This window comes from Arachis hypogaea, chromosome 3, assembly GCF_003086295.3.
Source record: "Arachis hypogaea cultivar Tifrunner chromosome 3, arahy.Tifrunner.gnm2.J5K5, whole genome shotgun sequence".
Taxonomy (NCBI): Eukaryota; Viridiplantae; Streptophyta; class Magnoliopsida; order Fabales; family Fabaceae; genus Arachis; species Arachis hypogaea.
In genome coordinates, this window is record NC_092038.1 from 34,819,418 (window position 1) to 34,838,401 (window position 18,984).

General features: G+C 32.0%; 2 protein-coding genes across 2 annotated transcripts; both read left to right on the top strand.

The window, feature by feature from the left end:
- Positions 1–6,451: 6,451 nt before the first annotated feature.
- Positions 6,452–8,650, top strand: LOC112790247 (probable polyol transporter 6). The gene is made up of 2 exons (XM_025832557.3): positions 6,452–6,982; positions 7,062–8,650. Exons 1-2 carry the CDS (start codon positions 6,862–6,864, stop codon positions 8,486–8,488), a joined length of 1,548 nt encoding a protein of 515 aa, XP_025688342.1. The 5' UTR covers positions 6,452–6,861; the 3' UTR covers positions 8,489–8,650.
- Positions 8,651–12,631: 3,981 nt separating this feature from the next.
- Positions 12,632–13,890, top strand: LOC112790248 (transcription repressor OFP8). Its single transcript, XM_025832558.3, has one exon. The coding sequence runs from the start codon at positions 12,707–12,709 to the stop codon at positions 13,616–13,618; it is 912 nt and encodes a 303-aa protein (XP_025688343.1). The 5' UTR covers positions 12,632–12,706; the 3' UTR covers positions 13,619–13,890.
- The last annotated feature ends 5,094 nt before the right edge of the window (positions 13,891–18,984 follow it).

The following is an 18,984-nucleotide window of genomic DNA, read 5'->3' on the forward strand; positions in this document are numbered from 1 at the left end:
GATTTAATTCATGGCTAACTATTTGTGACTAGACCCTAATTCCTTAGACCTTTCTAGTCTCCTCTAAAATTCATCAACTGCCAATTCCTTGGTCAATTAATTCCAATTAGAGGGTGATGATCAAATTCCAGTTTACATGCCACAAGAATCCTAATTATCCAAAAATAAGGGGATTATATGTCACATATCCCATTAAATACAAACAATTAGAAATTCAGGATAATATGTTTTCAAGCTGTTGTTCAAGTAAAGAGCTTTTCCAAGTTATACAAGAACTCAATTAGAACATGGGTCATACTTCTGTTCCACCCAAATTCATAAAATAAAGAACGAAAATAATTATTGAAATATAAATCAAAACATGAATTAAAATAGAAAAGTAGTAGTATCAATCCATACAATAGACAGAGCTCCTAACCTTAACAGTGGAGGTTTAGTTGCTCATGACTCAGAGAAGAAAACTAGGATTCAGGTAAAATTGTGGAATACCGAATGTAAATTGGTATAGAATTCCCTAATGGAATCCCCCGAAATCCCCCTAAAGAAGAAAAGTTTCTCCTTTTTATAACTAATCCTAATTAATTTGAAATTCAATATATAAAATTAAGATAATATCTTTTCCTCTTTTCAAATTCAAATTTGAATCAGAATCAATTAAATAATCCACGCCTTGTAACGTGGGGACCACTTGGCCTCACTGGATCCGTGCCTAACTTGGCAGAGAGCTGCGCCTTACTTGAGTGCCAAAATGGGGTCCAGAAATCACCCCCAGTATTTTCTGCATTTTCTGCATGTGGCGCATGTCACGCGTACACGTCTGTCACTCGTACGCGTAGATGATCTATTCTGCGTGTCACGCATACGCGTTAGGTACGCGCACGCGTCGCTACACCAATTCGCTTTTCACGCGTACACGTCAGGTACGCGCACGCGTCACCATGGAAAGCTCCAAATCACACGTACGCGTCAGGTACGCGCACGCGTCGCTCTTCGCTAATCATCTTCTTTAATTAATGAGCTCCTTCCATTTGTGTAAGCTTCCTCTCCATCAAATCTAGCCAAATGCTACCTAAAATACACAAAATTGCACAAAACTCAAAGTAGCATCCATAGTGGCTAAAAGATAATTAATTCTTGATTAAACTCAATAAATTAAATGCAAATTCACTAGGAAAAGACAAGAAAGATCCTCACGCATCATTGAGGTATGGGATTTCCATGGTTGTCTTGGGAAACCTCGTCATGTAGTCCTTCAGACTTTCTTGAGGACCTTGTTTAATGGTGCGGAGGTAGTCCGACCCGTGTATATATATTCTAGAAGCTACAAAGTAATCAATAAAGGATCTCGCTAACTCCTCGAAACAAGTGATAGAACCTGCAGGAACCTTAAAAAACTAAAGTAAAGCAACACCATCTAAGTAAGTTGGAAAGGATTGGCAGAGAATAGGGTCAGAGGCACCATTGAAGAATATCATAGATTGAAACTTTTTGATGTGGAATCGGGGGTCTCCGAATCCTTTGTATGGTTTGAGTCTGGCTGGCAGCACGAAATTCTTCAGCATCTGGAAATTCATTACGCCCTCAGAGAAAGAATTGTCGAGTGTGAGCTTTTCCTTTGGTGGAATAATCTCTTGTGGCTCTGTGGAGTTATGCTGTGCGTTTGAAGAGTTCGGCCCCATGGGATCTCCTTCGACGTTTTTTTCGTTTTGATTTTTGGAGGATAGTTCGGCCAGTCTACAGACTTTGCCTGAAGTTCAGCGATTTGCACCGAGAGCTCGGCTTGTGTGAGCTATTAGATCCCGTTATCTGCCATGTTTGAGGATTGGGAATACTGCAAAAAAAGAGTAAAAACTAGGCAAAGAAAATAGTGGGGTTAGATAAATTCTGGCCCCACGGTGGGCGTCAAGTGGTTTGTCTGAGAAGGATTGTCGAGTTATAGCGTCTCCGAGCACTGCACTGCCTCTGCTAGGGAGCTACACGTTGGTCCGGGTTAAAACACCGCGGCGGAAATACTTGCAAAATGTACTCCGACGCTCAAGTTAATGGGAGGTTTTATAAGTGCGATAAAAGTAATATAAAACTCAAAGCAGAGCCTGTCTTTTTTCGGGGTTGTGTGCTCGGCTTTATAGATGATATTTTACTCGATGTGTGGGTAAGTCTGAGATTCTTGGTCCATTACTGAGTGCTGTTTGAGGTGAGTTAATTTCGCTGACCACGTTTGGTTATTCAAATTTTCGGGTCCAACCTTATCGTGTTATTCCGAGTTTCTTGGATGGCCTAGGTGGCCGAGGTATAGGTTACGTATCAGGTACTTTACTTGAAATTTGCTACTTGAAATGAATGAAGTGACATAAAAGCGCGTGTTGTGCAAGTTTACTCTCAATATTGATCTTCACAAAATTGAATAGTGTTTTTATCACATAGTTGTAGGCATGAATAATCAAAACGTGCAAGTGGTAGGATAAATGAAACCGTTCTTGCTTGTTTTTAAACTTGCAAAAGTTTTTGTAGAAATGGTTTTTGAATAGAAAAAATTTGAAAAAGAGTCCATCAAAATTACCTTTGAAAGAGAAATCAATCAGAAAAGTGTATTATTTTTGTGACCAATTTGTCATAGTTTTCTCTAATCTTCATTTTTATAGTGTTTCTGTATGCTTTGTTAGGTCGATGTGTGTCTTGGTTTTTCATAAATAATAAAGAACACAGGTAAAAAAATTATTAAGGGTGACGGTCTGTATTGGTGGGTTAATGACGATGTAAAAACTCAATCTTTGTTTGATGACGTCGAATCTGTCATAAAGTTGGGTTCAAGATGTTGGGTAAGGGATGAGAAAAAAGTAATATTTGAGTTTACGCCATGTAAAGAGGATGATAGAGTATGTGAGAATTAGGGAGATTGATCGTACTTTTATACGTATACATGTGTCTTTACTCTTTACTGAGTTAGGTGTAAAGTTTGTATTCACTTCGATCTAGTGTAGTATGGGGTTCTAAGTTCTAACTTAAATCAATTATGTACCCTGGACATTTGTTCGGGCTCTTGAAGGTTTGATGGAGTTTTTAGATCGTCCTCCTTTCTTATGAGTATTATTATTTTCTATGTTCCAAGGGAAAGGTATCCGTAAGAGTCTACGAGTGAATCTTAAGCGTCGTTGAAGTCATTCTAATTTTGGAAAAGTATAAGTAGACAATGAAAATACTAAACAATGTGAATAATAGATATATCGGATGTTTATTTCACTAAATGTACGGATAGTTATTCTAATATTAAGATTTAGGTAAGTATTTTGGAGGTGTAGTGTGTTTTTATTTGATTGGTGGTTGTTCATGTTGTTCAAAAAATTATTAGTTACCTAACATAACCCTTCTATTTTTTGTGTTTTTGATAGATTAAACAAAAAGTTAACGATTTGATATATATTTTTGTCAAACAAAATTTAATTTTTATGAATACAATATTAATTTTATTTTTTCATCATTAATTTTATTAGTATCCAAAATTCTAAATCTTTGATAGTTAAAATAATGATTTATTCTTTTAAAATTTTTAAACTACAAAACGGTACATTTTTAATTTCTTTGGGTTTAGAGGGAAAAAAAAAGAAATTATGATTAAATATCTCATATCTTTTTAATAAGATGCAATAAAATATAAATTAAATTAAATTTATTTTGTTTTAAATTTTAAATTTATTGTCTACTTATTTACTACTTGTGTGTTTGCTAACCAGCTTTAGGTTAGAAAAAAGGAATCAATGTTTTTGGAAAGGAATTGGCGCATGAATCGCATTTACTGAAGGTAAGTAACAGATTGCATGTTGGAAAAAGGATGGCACAGTTAATACATAAATACCACATGCATTTGTATTGGATTACAGAAGGCATAGTTGAGGCCTGAGGGACACACACTGCCAAATGATTCTGATTCTGTGAGTTTCAAGTAGGTGTCTCACAGGAAAGGTCGCTTGGAATTTGGAATCTGCCGCTGCATTTTTACTAAGATGGAATCTCCTGTTCAGTAACACTTGTTGTAGTACATTAAAAAAGAGTTTAATTAATATGCACAAACTTATATTCTTAAGAGGTTATCTACCTTGTATCTTAAGTGGATATGTTAAATTTATAAATTAAAAAAAATAAAGTATTGTTTTTGTCCCAATGTTTGGGATAAATCTCAAAATTGTTCCTAATGTTTCAATCGTCCTATTTATGTCCCTAACGTTTTTAAATTGACTCAATGTTGTCCTGTCGTTAGGGATCCGTTAATAAAATTAACGGCGGGACAAAATTGAGACGATTTTTAAACGTTAGGGACGTAAATAGGACTAAAACGTTGAGGACAAAAATGATACATAGAAATAAATTTTAATTTTATTCTTCAATAATATCAATTTTTTACTGTACATAGTATTAATTATTTTTAATCATATTTACACTTAATCACCTTATTTTCATTCTAAATAAATTAATTTTTTTTATAATTTTACGCTTAAAATAATATAATTTTTTTATAAATAAATAAATTTTATACTTTCATTCTAAATAAATAATATAATTTTACTTTCATTACTTATATTTTTTTATAGTTTTACACTTTCATTCTAATCACATTACATTATTTATTTAGAATAAAAGTGTAAAATTTATTTATTTATAAAAAATACATTACTTTAAGTGTAAAATTAAAAAAATAAATTTATTTAGAATAAAAATAAGGTGATTAAGTGTAAATATGATTAAAAATAATTGAATACTATATACAGTAAAAATTGATATTATTGAAGAATAAAATTAAAATTTATTTCTATGTAAAGTTTTCGTCCCCAACGTTTTAGTCCTATTTACGTCTTTAACGTTTCAAAATCGTCTCAATTTTGTCCCGCCGTTAATTTTATTAACGGATCCCTAACGGTAGGACAACATTGAGTCAATTTTAAAACGTTAGGAACGTAAATAGGACGATTGAAACGTTAGGGACAATTTTGAGATTTATCCCAAACGTTGGGGACAAAAACAATACTTTACTCACTAAAAAAATTTTAGTTAAAAATATTTAAATTTTTTTATCAATAATAAATTTATTGTATACTCTTAAAATATATATTAGTTAAACCCTATTTCTAAATGTCATTTTAAAAGAGTTTAATTAATATATATTCTAAATTTTAAATTCTAAAAATATATATTAAAATTATTATTAATGGAAGTTTTAAATTTTTATTTTAACAAATAAAAATAAATATATTAAAAATTAAATTTTTTTATTTTTATTATACAAATTTTTTAATTAATAATTTTAAAACACATATTAATTAAGGGTTTAATTAATCTGTGCCATAAAAATACAAGTTAAAGTTGCTTGTAATAAAAAATTTTAAATATTTTACTTTAATAAATGCACAATAAATAGATTAAAAATTTAAATTTTACATCATGTTTTATAAAAACTTTTTTAATTTATAACTTTATTTTATGTCCTAAATATATATGTTAGATAACTCATTAGTTAAAATCTGAATGGAATAATAAAACATTTATTACACCTTAAATTAGCAGCAAGACCATAAATCACGCATTTCTTTTTTGTATTTATTTTTTTTTTCGTGCGTCTTTTTTTTATTATGGTTCTTTTATTGTTGTATTAATGTTGTTTTTTTTTCTCCTCTTCTTTCAAGTGGTTATTGTCACATTTTTATTTATTCTTTTTCTTTATTTAATTTTTCGTTTATTTTATTCTTGTTAAAATGGTAAAATAAAAAGAACTATAAAAAAGTAAAAAAAAAAAAAGAAGACGAAGGAGGAGAAAAAAGACGATGAGTTTTGAATTGTGTAGAATTTATCAGTAAAATAGCACTAAAATTTTTAATTATAACATAAGAAGTTTTTTAATTTTGACATTAGAATTTCTTAATTATAACACAAAATTTTGTTAAAATAGTAATATAAGAATAATGAGAATGTAAAATAAGAAGAAAAAGATAATTATGATGATGATGGAAAAGAGAGGAATGAAAATTTAAAATTGTAAAATTTATTAAAAAATTAGCACTAATAATTTTTAATTGTTACAAAAAATTTTAATTTTGACACCAAAATTTTTTAAAAATTTTTTTAATCATTTATAAAAAAATTGTGTCATTTTTAACAAATTTTTTGTGTCTTTAATAAAAAAATTTTATGTTACTTTTCATATTCTGAAACTAATAGTGTGATATTAAATTAAAGAAAAGAAAAAAGATAATGATAAAAAAATTAAAGGAATAAAGAAAAAAAAGAAAGAGGGGGATATATAATGATTACGATGATAAAAAAAGAAAAAAACAAAACAAAACCAAAAAGAACATAAAAAGTGTTAGTTAAAAAAATTTAATTGTCTAATATTTTTGTCAATAAAAATAATTTATTTTTAAATTATTTAAATACATGAATCTAATATCTACTTTTATAATTTTTTTTACATTACAAATGCATCAATTGTATATTCTTTTCAAAATACAATAGTTTTAAAAACTTTATGAAACTGCACCATACTGTGCGTAAGTGTCGTCCACCGAAAATACGAAAAGGGAGTAAGGAAACAGTGTGAGCGATGGCGATGGGGATGGCCATAGGTACTTGTAAGCAAAAACCGTGAACGTGAAAGCAGGGATGAGTGTGTATGTTTGGACAGAAATGGGGCCTAGTTCGAATTCGCCACATCATCTGGATCATGCATTTATTGCTTGAAGGAAGCAGTTTTTTGTCCGTATCTCCTCCCTTGTTAGTTGTTGCTACATCATCCTGTGATCCCATCCCCAATAATCAACTCTCTACTATAATCTCGAAAACGCACACTTCTCTCTCTCTCTCGATAAAGAATTAATGGAAAGCAAAGATGGTGGTTCGGCGGCAGAATCATGTGGACAAAGCAAGAGTGGCCTCAACAGATTCACACTTCTATGTGCTCTTCTGGCCTCCACAAATTCCATCCTCCTAGGCTACGGTCAGTGTCAGTAATAGTCTATATATATATTATTTATTATTTCAATTGAATTATTATATATTTGAATTATTGGATGCAGATATTGGTGTGATGAGTGGGGCAGCCATGCTCATAAAAGAGAACCTCAAAATATCGTCGGTACAGGAGGAAGTCTTGGTCGGAACCCTAAACATCTTCTCCCTAATTGGCTCACTGGCCTCCGGCAAAACCTCCGATTTCATTGGAAGGCGCTACACCATAGTCCTTGCCGCATCAACCTTCCTAGTGGGCGCACTCTTCATGGGTCTCGCCCCATCTTTCCACTTCATCTTGGCCGGAAGAATTGTCGCCGGCATCGGCGTCGGCATAGCCCTCATGATTGCACCGCTCTACACGGCCGAGCTATCCCCCGCCATGAAACGTGGCTTCCTCACCTCCCTCCCCGAAGTTTTCATAACTCTTGGGATCCTCCTAGGCTACGTCGTCAACTATTCTCTCACGGGCCTTCCATTGAACGTTGGCTGGAGGCTCATGTTGGGCCTTGCGGCCGTACCCGCGGTTGCCATTGCCTTGGGCGTCATAGCCATGCCCGAGTCCCCACGTTGGTTGGCCATGAAAGGAAGAGTGGATGAGGCAAAGAAAGTTCTGCTCAAGATCTCATCCAATCCTGACGAAGCTGAATTGAGGCTCCGTGAAATAACCAAGGCCGCGTCCTTCGTCATAGGCCCAACTGGAAGCCCAACCTCGGCCCATGTTGCTACGGCAGAAGATTGGGCTGGGCAGGGTGTTTGGAAGGAACTTCTAATAAGGCCCTCTTGGCCCGTTCGGAGAATGCTGATCTCCGCCATAGGGATCAACTTTTTCATGCAGGCCTCCGGCAACGATGCCGTCATATATTACCTCCCGGAGGTGTTCAAGGCCGCCGGTATTAAAAGGAAGAAACAGCTCTTTGGAGTTAATGTGATCATGGGCTTGTCCAAGAGTTCATTTGTTTTGATTTCCGCACTCTACTTGGACAAGTTTGGGAGAAGGCCTCTTATATTGTTGGGCTCGCTTGGCATGGCGGTTTCCTTGTTCAGTCTGGGCCTTGGGTCGAAGTTTCTTGGGGAGTCAAGTAGGAAGCCAGCTTGGGCCATAGTGTTGTGTGTGGTGGCCGCGTGTGCTGATGTGTCGTTCTTTTCAATTGGGCTTGGGCCCATAACATGGGTGTACTCATCAGAGATATTTCCAATGAGGCTTCGGGCCCAAGGTTCAAGCCTTGCGATATCGGTGAATAGGTTGGTGAGCGGGGTGGTGTCGCTGTCGTTCCTCAGCATTTCTAACAAGATAACGTTTGGAGGGATGTTCTTTGTGCTGGGAGGGGTCATGGTGGTGGCTACGCTTTTCTTTTATGTATTTATGCCTGAGACTAAAGGCAAGAGCTTAGAAGAAATGGAAACACTCTTTCAGGATAGTTCTAGTAATATCAATAATAATAATTGTAATAAGGACACTGAATTGGAATTGGTTAGTGTGACTGGTGATTAAAAATAAAAATAAAATTGGTGTTTGCGTGTGTAGGTAAAAAGACAAGCACACTGTAGTATACTATTACTATCACAAAATGTCAACGACATGTATGATGTATAGGATTGACATTAATCCAATTCATATGCCTATCAGCACTAACAAATTTACCATGTGTGTGTGTATTTACTAGTTTTTAGTGGTTACTCAGAATAACGTTTTAGGTTATGGACCTCAAACCACTGTTTTGTACCTTATGTGAGCGAAAAAGCCTTAGCCTTAGCCTTAGCCTTAGCCTTAGGGTGGGAGATATGTCTGCAACTCTGATTGCTTCCTTGCTGGGATTTCAATTTCAAAACTTTAAAACATGGAATAATTATTGTATCTCCACTTGTGTTTCATGAAGCATCAAGTGTCAAGAGTTTTGGTCACGGTGTCATTTTTTGTCCAATGCCCTTGTCTCGTGCCGAATATATAGTAAATATGTTTGATACTGGCATATAACGTTATGGATTTGAAATAACTGACCTAATCATTTGTACATATGTAACACTGCTGTCCCAATCATATTAGTAATAGTACGTGTGGGATGCTACAAGTTATTTATGTATAGCCATTACAAAAGACAAGCTCATGAAATTGTGAAAATAAAATTGGATCCAATTGTCAAACTCTAGTGACTCCCCCTTTATTTGGTTTCATCGACAACACATTACCTAACAAAAAAAATGGGGTTTCTGATGAGATTTTCAGAGCCTTTTATATAAATCGTAAGAATAGCAAATCAGGGCAACACTGCCAACTCCCAAGAAATCCATGTAAAAAAATTGCAATGTTTTCTTCTTGTCGTTGAGCTAGCTAGCTCATCTGAATTCGAAAAGCTGAGTATAAAACTATGGCATACACTGATTCTTACCCTTTGGTGGGGCATTTGAACTTTGAAGTAGTAAAGGGTAAGTGCTGCTGTCTTCCCTGTGTCTTCATGTGTTTGGAAGCTTCCAAGACTTTGAGATTCTCTACTCTAAAGGCCTTGACTTCATGATTCTTGGAGATATAGCTAGTGTCGTTTAGATGAGAATAAAGTGCAACTCATCATCAAATTAAAGGTAATTAATAGAACTAACTATCCAACATTTGATAATTACTAGTTAGGCTTACTTGCTAAGATTGAAGTCGGTGGTATTTCCAAAGATTTCAAAACCCTCTAATCTTGTCTTGTAACTACTGGACAAGTCAAGCAAGACATGAGCATGTTGACAGATTCACTAAACACTAATAATATACATTTAGATGGGAACATGGAAAAAATGACAATAATACCTTTGTCCTCCACTCCCCCTAACTCAAACATCGAAAATCAATTATTATTATTTATTTATTATTTTGTTCTTTCTATTTTCTGTCCATTTGACTATAAATAAATTCAGAAAAGAGGAACCCCTCCCCCCTCGGTTTTTTTTTAAATAAAAAGTTTATTATTTATGTATAAATATACCACCATTTATTTTTCTACCTATTATTCACAATTTTACTATTAGAAAAATTGATTACGTTGGCACTTGGCACAACAAGCAAAATTGAGAAAAATTGATTTGGGTTTTAATTTGTAGATAACGTTTATTTATAAATTTAAATTGAGGTGTATTGATATATAAACATAATGAATTTTTATTTAATTGAAAAAAGCCCTGCCCCCCTCTCTTTTTCTTATTCAAGCCGTTGAGTGAAAAATTAAAAAAGAAGGGCAAAATATGAAATGGAAAAAAAGCTATTATATAGGATACAATATAGGATAGGTTGATCCCTGTCTACATGGTATATTAATTGAAATCCGTTTTCTCGGTTTAGGGCTAATGTATGTAGACTTTAGTTGTACAACAAAAGCGAAATGGAAACTACCTACCATTTTTATTCAAATATGATATGATATGGTCAAGGGTCCCTCATCACTTAAAAATTAGTTATAGAGAATGGTCATTCCCTCTCAATTTATATGGGGTATACTAGGTACTATTAGGCACTGCCCCGTGAGACACCCTTCCAATTTCCATCTCTATCATCACTTATCAATAAGCCTAATTTGTCTTTCCTTTTCTTGAGCCATATTCTCAAAAGCTGGTGGTTGAGCTAGCAAGAAATTGGCAGCATCCGTTCTAACATAATTAGTCTATTTAATAAAATGGCATATTTTAGGAAACCTTTTTTTTTTTTTTTTTTTGCTGAGAGATGAGGGGCAGAAATATTAGTAATTAATTTATCACTTATTTAGTAGTAGCTAGCTACTAGTTAAAGGCATTATTAATGTTTCATGTGAATGAATATATGGTTATCCGTGATCCTCGTTAATATAAATATAGATTATTAGTTAAATAAGTCGTTAAGGAATTAGTAGCCTACTATATTTTGTACTAATACTACAATACTGTCACTGTGAAGCTAGCTAGCTAGCAGGTGTATATATGAACAATCAACTGAAATATATATATATATATATATATATATATAAATAAGCACAGAACTGATGAAGTTAGTGGAAAGCTTTGAATGCTCCCTTCCTGATTTGTACGTTTGTATTGAGGAAGTGGAAAACACTGACAAAATTAAATCATTGCAGTTGTGGAGGAGTACTTCAATTTGGTTTTGTTCATGAATCAATCATGATTCATGATACATATATATACACTTTCCAGTTTCCACACAGATAAGAGTTAAAAGGAAAATAATAGCGGTAACAAGTCTCATGATTTTCTCTTTTTGAAATTAAAATCCTTTATATTACTGTTATCCTTCTCTATCACGGGATCAATGTAGTTACAGAAGAAATCAAAGTTTAGGTAAAGATTCTTATCAAACTGTTGTTGAAAAGGCTATGTATGCTAATGTAGCACTTTATCTTATTTTATTTTAATTTTGGTATTGCGTAGGTCCTTTCTTTTTCTGACATTTGAATTTCAAACATCATTAAGCGCCTTCAATCAATATAATTAACGTCCTTGATATTGATAATGGTCCCCTCCCCTACCACTTACATATGTCCCAGAGCAAATATATGCCACACTTAATACTTTAATTTCTTCTTTACTTGCTTATAATTAGACAATTAATTAATTAACATTCTAATAGACATGCAAATCCCACTAATTCTCACGTCAAGTACTATCTAGGAGTAATAAGTACCTTAATTTTAATAACAGTAATCTTCCTACTATCAAAACATAACCCCACTAAACTTCTAGGATACAAAAAGACATTGATCATGATGCCATCTTTAGCTGGAAACTTTTGGTAGTTTTTACTTGCTGAGCAAGTGAAATTTTTTATTTTTATTCTCTTTAACTTGCGGCCTAAAACAAGTAAAAATTGTTCTTGTCGAGTAAGTCCCTCCCATGCTCTGCTGTTGGTACTTATCCAGGAAGTTTTTAGCTTTTCAGAGTTTTCACTCCTACCCATTTGAAGTTATAGGGCAAATTCTTTTCTTTTCTTTTCTTTTTTTTTGGAAAAAAGGACATGGTCATTAAATTTTACACCCCAAAGTAATTAATTGTATATCGTATTCAATTAATCAAGTGATAGGAAAAGTTCAATATTAATTGTAGGATAATTCATTTTTTCTTTATTACTTATGAATTATTATGACTCATTAATCATTATCATCAGTCACATATGATGAAGTTGGAAGTTGGAACCTTAACCACACCACATTATATATTTTAATATACGACAATGCTAAAGACATAATAATTAAAAGATGTTTTATTTAAGTTAATGTTTATAATTCTAACAAACGTAAAAATGATAAACTTAAACTGATTTAGACTTATTTTTTTCAAATATTTTTGTTCTTAATAAAAAATAATATGCATTTTTACAAGTGTTATCAATACCTAATCCAAACGGAAAAACAGCATAAGGTTGCACCACAAACAATATATATATATATATTAAACAAAACACATTATTACATAAAAATATTATTTGTAAATTAAAATTATTTATTAAAATTAATTATTAATATATTTATATATAAATACAAATATAATTTAATTTATTTTTAATATATATTTATATTTTAATATATATTTTATATTAATAATTGATTTTAATTTACTCATAGCATGTTCATGTTCGCATTATTATTACGACTTTTTGGGTTTCTCATGCATTTATATCTCTCCCTCTTCATTTTCTTCCTTCAAAAAACCTCTCACCCACTCTTCTCTCTCTCACTCTCTCTCTGCCATGGAAAACCGGCTGAAAATGCGAATCTCTCGCATGTTTCGGTCATCATTCGGGTCTTGCCGGAACCGGAACATCACTGACGTTATGGAAAAGGCAGTGTTCACCCCACCACCCAACCACCACGGTGGCTTCCACCACCTCATCATGATAGAGCCACCGCCACCTCCACCACCAAGACCCCGTCCCTTTCCCTCCATTTGCAAACCCAAGTCCTCCCAAACTTTCAAAACCATCGACGACAATTGCATCTTGTCGTTTAAGGATTCTCTCCCAAGACGCACCAGAGTCTCCGAGCTCTCATCACCCTTTGCCGTCGACGGCGGCGGTTTCTGCCCCCCTGCGGCACCAAACACACCCCTCAACACAATCTATGAACACGAGAAGACGAAGAACAAGAACTCATCGTCAGCGAGAGACTTCAAGAACAAGAAGAAAAAGAAGAAGAATAAGAAGAAGATGGTTAATGCCCATAAGAAAAGAGACATGTTCCCGTTTAATTCTTGCGCCAAAGACACAAACTTTGGAGGATATTGGTGGTATAGCAGCGACGAAGACGACGAAACAGACACGCTTTTCTCCTCCAAGAGCCTCTCTTCCGATTCCTCAAGGTCTCGCCGGCGCCACCGTTCTCGCCGGAAAAACCGTGGCGGAGGGCGGAGCTCCGATACGGGCGTGATGCCATTGCAAGGGAAGGTGAAGGACACTTTCGCTGTGGTGAAGCGTTCCAGTGATCCATACAGTGACTTCAGGACTTCCATGGTGGAAATGATCGTTGAGAAGCAGATATTTTCACCAAATGGTTTGGAGAATCTGTTGCAGTGTTTTCTTTCTCTGAATTCCTATCATCATCATAACCTCATTGTAGAGGTCTTCACCGAGATTTGGGAAGCGTTGTTCTCTGACTGGTTTTGATATTATTATTATTATTATTATTATATTAGAAAAATCTAGTAAATAATAATAATAATAATAATTTGATCATCTTTCTCTATGTATGTATGTGTTAGCTGCACTTAACTTAGGTTAGTTCTTCTAACTTAGTTTGCATGTATAATATTCATATCCATCCTTTTCATTTCTGTTAGTCTAATGTTCTTGACAGGCATTATTATTTGTCTCTTAGTTAACAAAGTGAGACTGAACTGAACTGATCAAACTTTATTTATTATGATGAGAGCTTCTTTTTTATCTTTTGTGAGATTATTTGGTTTAATGATGAAGAAGGGGTTAATAATTTTGGAAAGGTGGTGTTAAAAAATAAAAAGTTTTGAAAAGAGTACTTGTGTTGGCAGCCCTGTGGGAAAAGATTGTTCAATGGAAATGGAAAAACAAGAGGCCTTGGTTGTATCATTGAAAGATGGCCGATTGGATGCTTTGTTTTGATTCGAATCATGGAAAAGTGCTTCAAAAATGCAAAAGCCTCTGTCTTAGGCTTACTCTCTCCGTGTTCTTTTGGACCTTTTCAAATTCTTTTTCATTTGGTTGTGCCAAAAGAATACAAAAAGATACTACCACTATTTCTTTTATGTTCAAAAGTCTTAATGAATAAAAAATTAAGGGAAAATGAAGAGGCATGCTGAAATTAGTTAGTATGTTATCATTAGAAAACTACCAGTCTACCACATGGGATGAAAGAAGTAAACGGTGAAATTAGTTTTTGAAAAATTATTTATTTTTTAAATTAGTTTTTGAAATTTTTTTAATTAAATTTATTTTTTAAATATTTTAAATTAATTATGTTAGTTTTTTTTGTCACTTTTATTGTTAATGGTATCAAAATTTATTACTATAATATGTTAAATAACATCACAACACATGTAAAAATCTTAATTGATTATTAATATGATTAATTTATAAAATTAGATCAAATCAATCTTAAATTGAGAAATTTTAATATCTCAAATTTTCTCCTCAATTAAGTTTTGATTTGATCTAATTTTATATATTTATTATGTTAATAGTCAATTAAAATTTTTAAGAATGTGTTGTAATATCACTTAATATGTCATTAATAAATTTTGACAAATTTTTAAAAGACAAATTTAATTAAAAAATATTTTTTAAAAATTAATTTAAAAAATAAATAATATTTTAAAAATTAATTTTACCATTTACTCGGAACAAGGTTACAAAACTACAGAGATCCACTTCTCACTTTTAACAGCCTTTTTTTATTTAAAAAAAAAAGAAAGTGAAGATGTACGTGAGATCTACATTTGATTTTCCTTTCTTTTGACGGTGTGGTGTCCATTGACTCTGGTAACAAAATATGGATATACTTGCTGGCAGAAAGATATACTACTATTTGGATTTGAAAAAGGTTATCATGATCATAGCTAATAATAATAATCGATACTGTATTTTTAAAGAACCAATACCGATTGATTCAGGCATGATATTTTTTACCATTGTTCCTTAGCCTGGTTTGAATTTGGGTGTTTTTTAAATTATGTTGATGGGTGACTTGATTGAGTCTCCCCAGTTCCCTATGTCCCCTCCTCTTCTCTTGCATAATAAAAAGGAAAATAAAATAATAATCACATTGAAGGGTACAATGTTGACCTTATTATTTCTGTTGATTAATCTACTATTCATATGGGACACAAGGGCATTCACATGATGCAAATATTTCTAGTATCCGCATGTCTTATTTGCATCCACCTTGTTTAATTAAGCATTGTCAAGCTGGAGAACCAAAGATGCGCATGTATGACTGAATAGCATTTTTTTTGTCTCTTGCCTCGTGACTCACCGGATAACATGAACAATTATTAGCAATTAGCCATTTTGTTTGTAAAGATATGTTGGTTTACGTTTTTCTTTTTTATTTTTAAAATTTTATAAAAAAAAAAACAACAAATAAAATTTTGTTATTTTATTGTTTTATTTTTTTACAAAATTTAAAAAATAAAAAATACTAAAAATAAAAACATAAAATGAAAATACAAACTAATCATATCCTAAGTATTTCTTATGTCATTAAAGTTGTAATATTAATAATGTAGCATTAAGGTTGTCACATGGCAGTACACAACAAAGTTTAAAAGTCAATTGTCCAAAAATAAATGGGAAAAGAAAGACAATCAGCTTCTTGCTTGCACCAAAGACAAAACACATATATTTGGTTCTTAATTGAAAACAAGTTAATTAAGACATATAGCTATCTAAATTCATATTTGTGTATCAATTATTTGTTTTATAAAAATATTATTTATATATTAAAATTAATTACCATATTTATATATAAAAATACGTATATTATTTAATTTATTTTCACATATATTTCGTATTTTAAAATATATTAATATATTTTATATTAGTGCCAGATTTTAATATCTGATTTTAGTATACACAAAATACTTTATTTTCCTTATATTTGAGCAAGCAAGAAAGGACATAACATACATACATACATACCAAGCAAGCATTGTCCCATAGATGTAGATCATGTTGTTTGTCCTCATCACTATATACTTAAAAACAAAAGTAAAAAAGGAAAAAAAAAATGTAGTTAGCCAAGAAGGATCTTGGCCTATTCACGTACAAGTTTGATCAATGACAATCAAAGATTTAGATGTTGGGTTCTGATGGGACTATAGGCTGCATCTTCAAAATGCCTCCAACAAACTAATGGAAAACATGTGTTACCACTATAATATAAGAAAATTTAGATTTTTAGCTATGCACGATGTAGCTAGTACGTAATAATAATAATAATAATAATAATAATAATAATAATAATAATAATAATAATAATAATAATAATAATAACAGAAAAAAAAAGGGAAGGGGGGGGGGATTGGTGATGTACTGATGTGTATGTGAGAGGCGGGGGGGATGAAGAGGGACAGGTGGCATTCCATTATGCACTGGAGTGGCAATAAGGGAAAGCTGAAACATCAATTTGGTCTGTGTCAAACGAAGTTGGCGCTGCTGCTTATTGCTTCATGAAAGAGAAGGCACAGGGGAATGAGCAAATAACTGTTATGAGCCTTTGCAGGCAGAATATGAATATTAAAAACCAAAACATTCATTTCTATTACTTGTGGCCTTGTGGGGGGCACTCTACCCATTCCCCTCTTCTTTCTAACCCTATTGATAGCAATGTAACATCACATTTCGCATACCATTTCAGATATACGAGGAGATAAGATCAAATTAAATACCCTGCCCATGCATTGCAAAGGACATCACCTTCACATTATTGAAAATAGATCAAGAAACAGAGAGCCTGTGAGGAATATTTCTATATTCTTTCAATATATTGATAAATGCCTGCTTTATTGCTTATGTTTAGCTTTATAATTTGTTTATAAATATTAATTTGATGAGTGGTGGGGGTGGGATCTGATGTGTGCCGCAAATGGAAAGCAGATTAAAGAATGTCTGGTAGTGGTCAATCCACTATGTCTTTGTTTTGTTTGCCACTTTGTAATTAATGATCGCATTTTTTGGGTCCTTGAGCCCCAAATCTCATTGTCAATGCACACAAACCAAATAAGAGTCCCCCAAGTGCAATTAATAAAGAGAGAAAGGGGCCAATGCATTGGGTGACCAGAGATGCATAATTGGGCTGTCCTTCTTCTCTATTATGCTATTTGTCCTTTAATACCCAAGGTTTCCCTTGGGCCAGCTTCTACTTGTCACTGTCCTCCCTCCTGTACTATTTATTCACAATGACCTCCTAATGCTTCCAATTAATTCATTTCAAAATATTTTAAATCACCAAAAATATATTCATGGACAAACTGTTAGGGATACCAACACCCTAAGGACTAAGCAGCTTATTAGAGGTTCTTGGAAACTTTTCAAAAGGTTTTTACATCACCCAAATGCCAAATGCTTTTGAAAAAATAATAAGGAAAAGTTTATTATAAATATGTATCAAGTAGTGTTGGACATCTCAAAAATAAGTACACATGAGGCCCTAAGGAAATGTCTATGCACACATATTAATCACTTTTTATTGTTGGTTCTGGTCCTATAAAAGAAATAAAAATATTATGTGTATATAAAAAATTAGTTACTATTCAATTTTACATAAATATATGAATGATAACTTTTAAAAATATATATTTTTTATTATTTTTTGTTTTTTAATTGTTAATTTTTTTGTATATATTTTATATTTCAACGTGTATTTTACACTAGTCGATTTTGATATACACCTACAACCCTAGTATGATTGATAAAAAAATTAAAAAATATTAGAAATTTTAACTTATTCTCTTAATTTTTAAATAAAATAGTTTTAAATTTTTTTATCATTTTTATTTTTTCTTAAAATAACATATATTTTTACTTATTTAAGTATTATGAAAATAATTGAAAGAATGAATTAGAATTTTTAATCATCACTAAAAAAAATTATATATTCACTAAAAATTAGCAATCAAATGAATTAATATATATTTATACATATTAATTTAACTAAATAATCAAATCAGTCATAATAAAAAAATCAAGCTTTATCAAATCCGTTCATAATATTATATTAAATAAGTATTTTTATACAGAATGAATAATTAGTAATTAATTTTTTATGTATATATAATTTGTTATTTCAAAATCCCAATATTGGGAAAGAAAAATAAGCAGCATGGCAAATGAAATTAAGGCAACGAAGAAAAAAGATGTAATTAGGAGTGTTTGTGGTGTGGTTTAGTTCAGTTTTTTAAAAAGAAATCATTCAATTTAATATTTAATTAAATTACAATTTGATTTGGTTTGATTTATTCGATTTTTTAATCAACTAAAAAAAACTTATCATGTTATTCCACAAATTCATAACATTAAAATCATATAACATAAATACATTATAACTAACAAAAATTTTGATCCAATAAAATTCAACAAATAAAACAAATTAAAATAAATAAAATTTAGGATCACAATTTTACAAATATGTCAAAGAATTTTTAAATATCATAAAACAAATGAACTAACTTAATAAAATGACACAAAATAACACACCACTAATAGAAGTGTTATTGCATTATGCAACAAAATAACACGACTAAAAGATCTAAAGTATATTAAAAACAATAAAATTCTTCTTTTCTATTTTTAATACTATTATGTCAGAATATTTAAAATATTGAAGACATTTTTCATAGTATAAAAAATTTCATAACTTGCAATTAAAATACATTCTCACAAAAAAATGCAGGCAATATATAAATACATTGTGCCCACTTAATTCTCTTGAAACTGAAAGTCGCAACCGAGACATGGGACTTGGGGCTTGATCTTCCTTCGCTAGAGAGAGACTCAGAGCA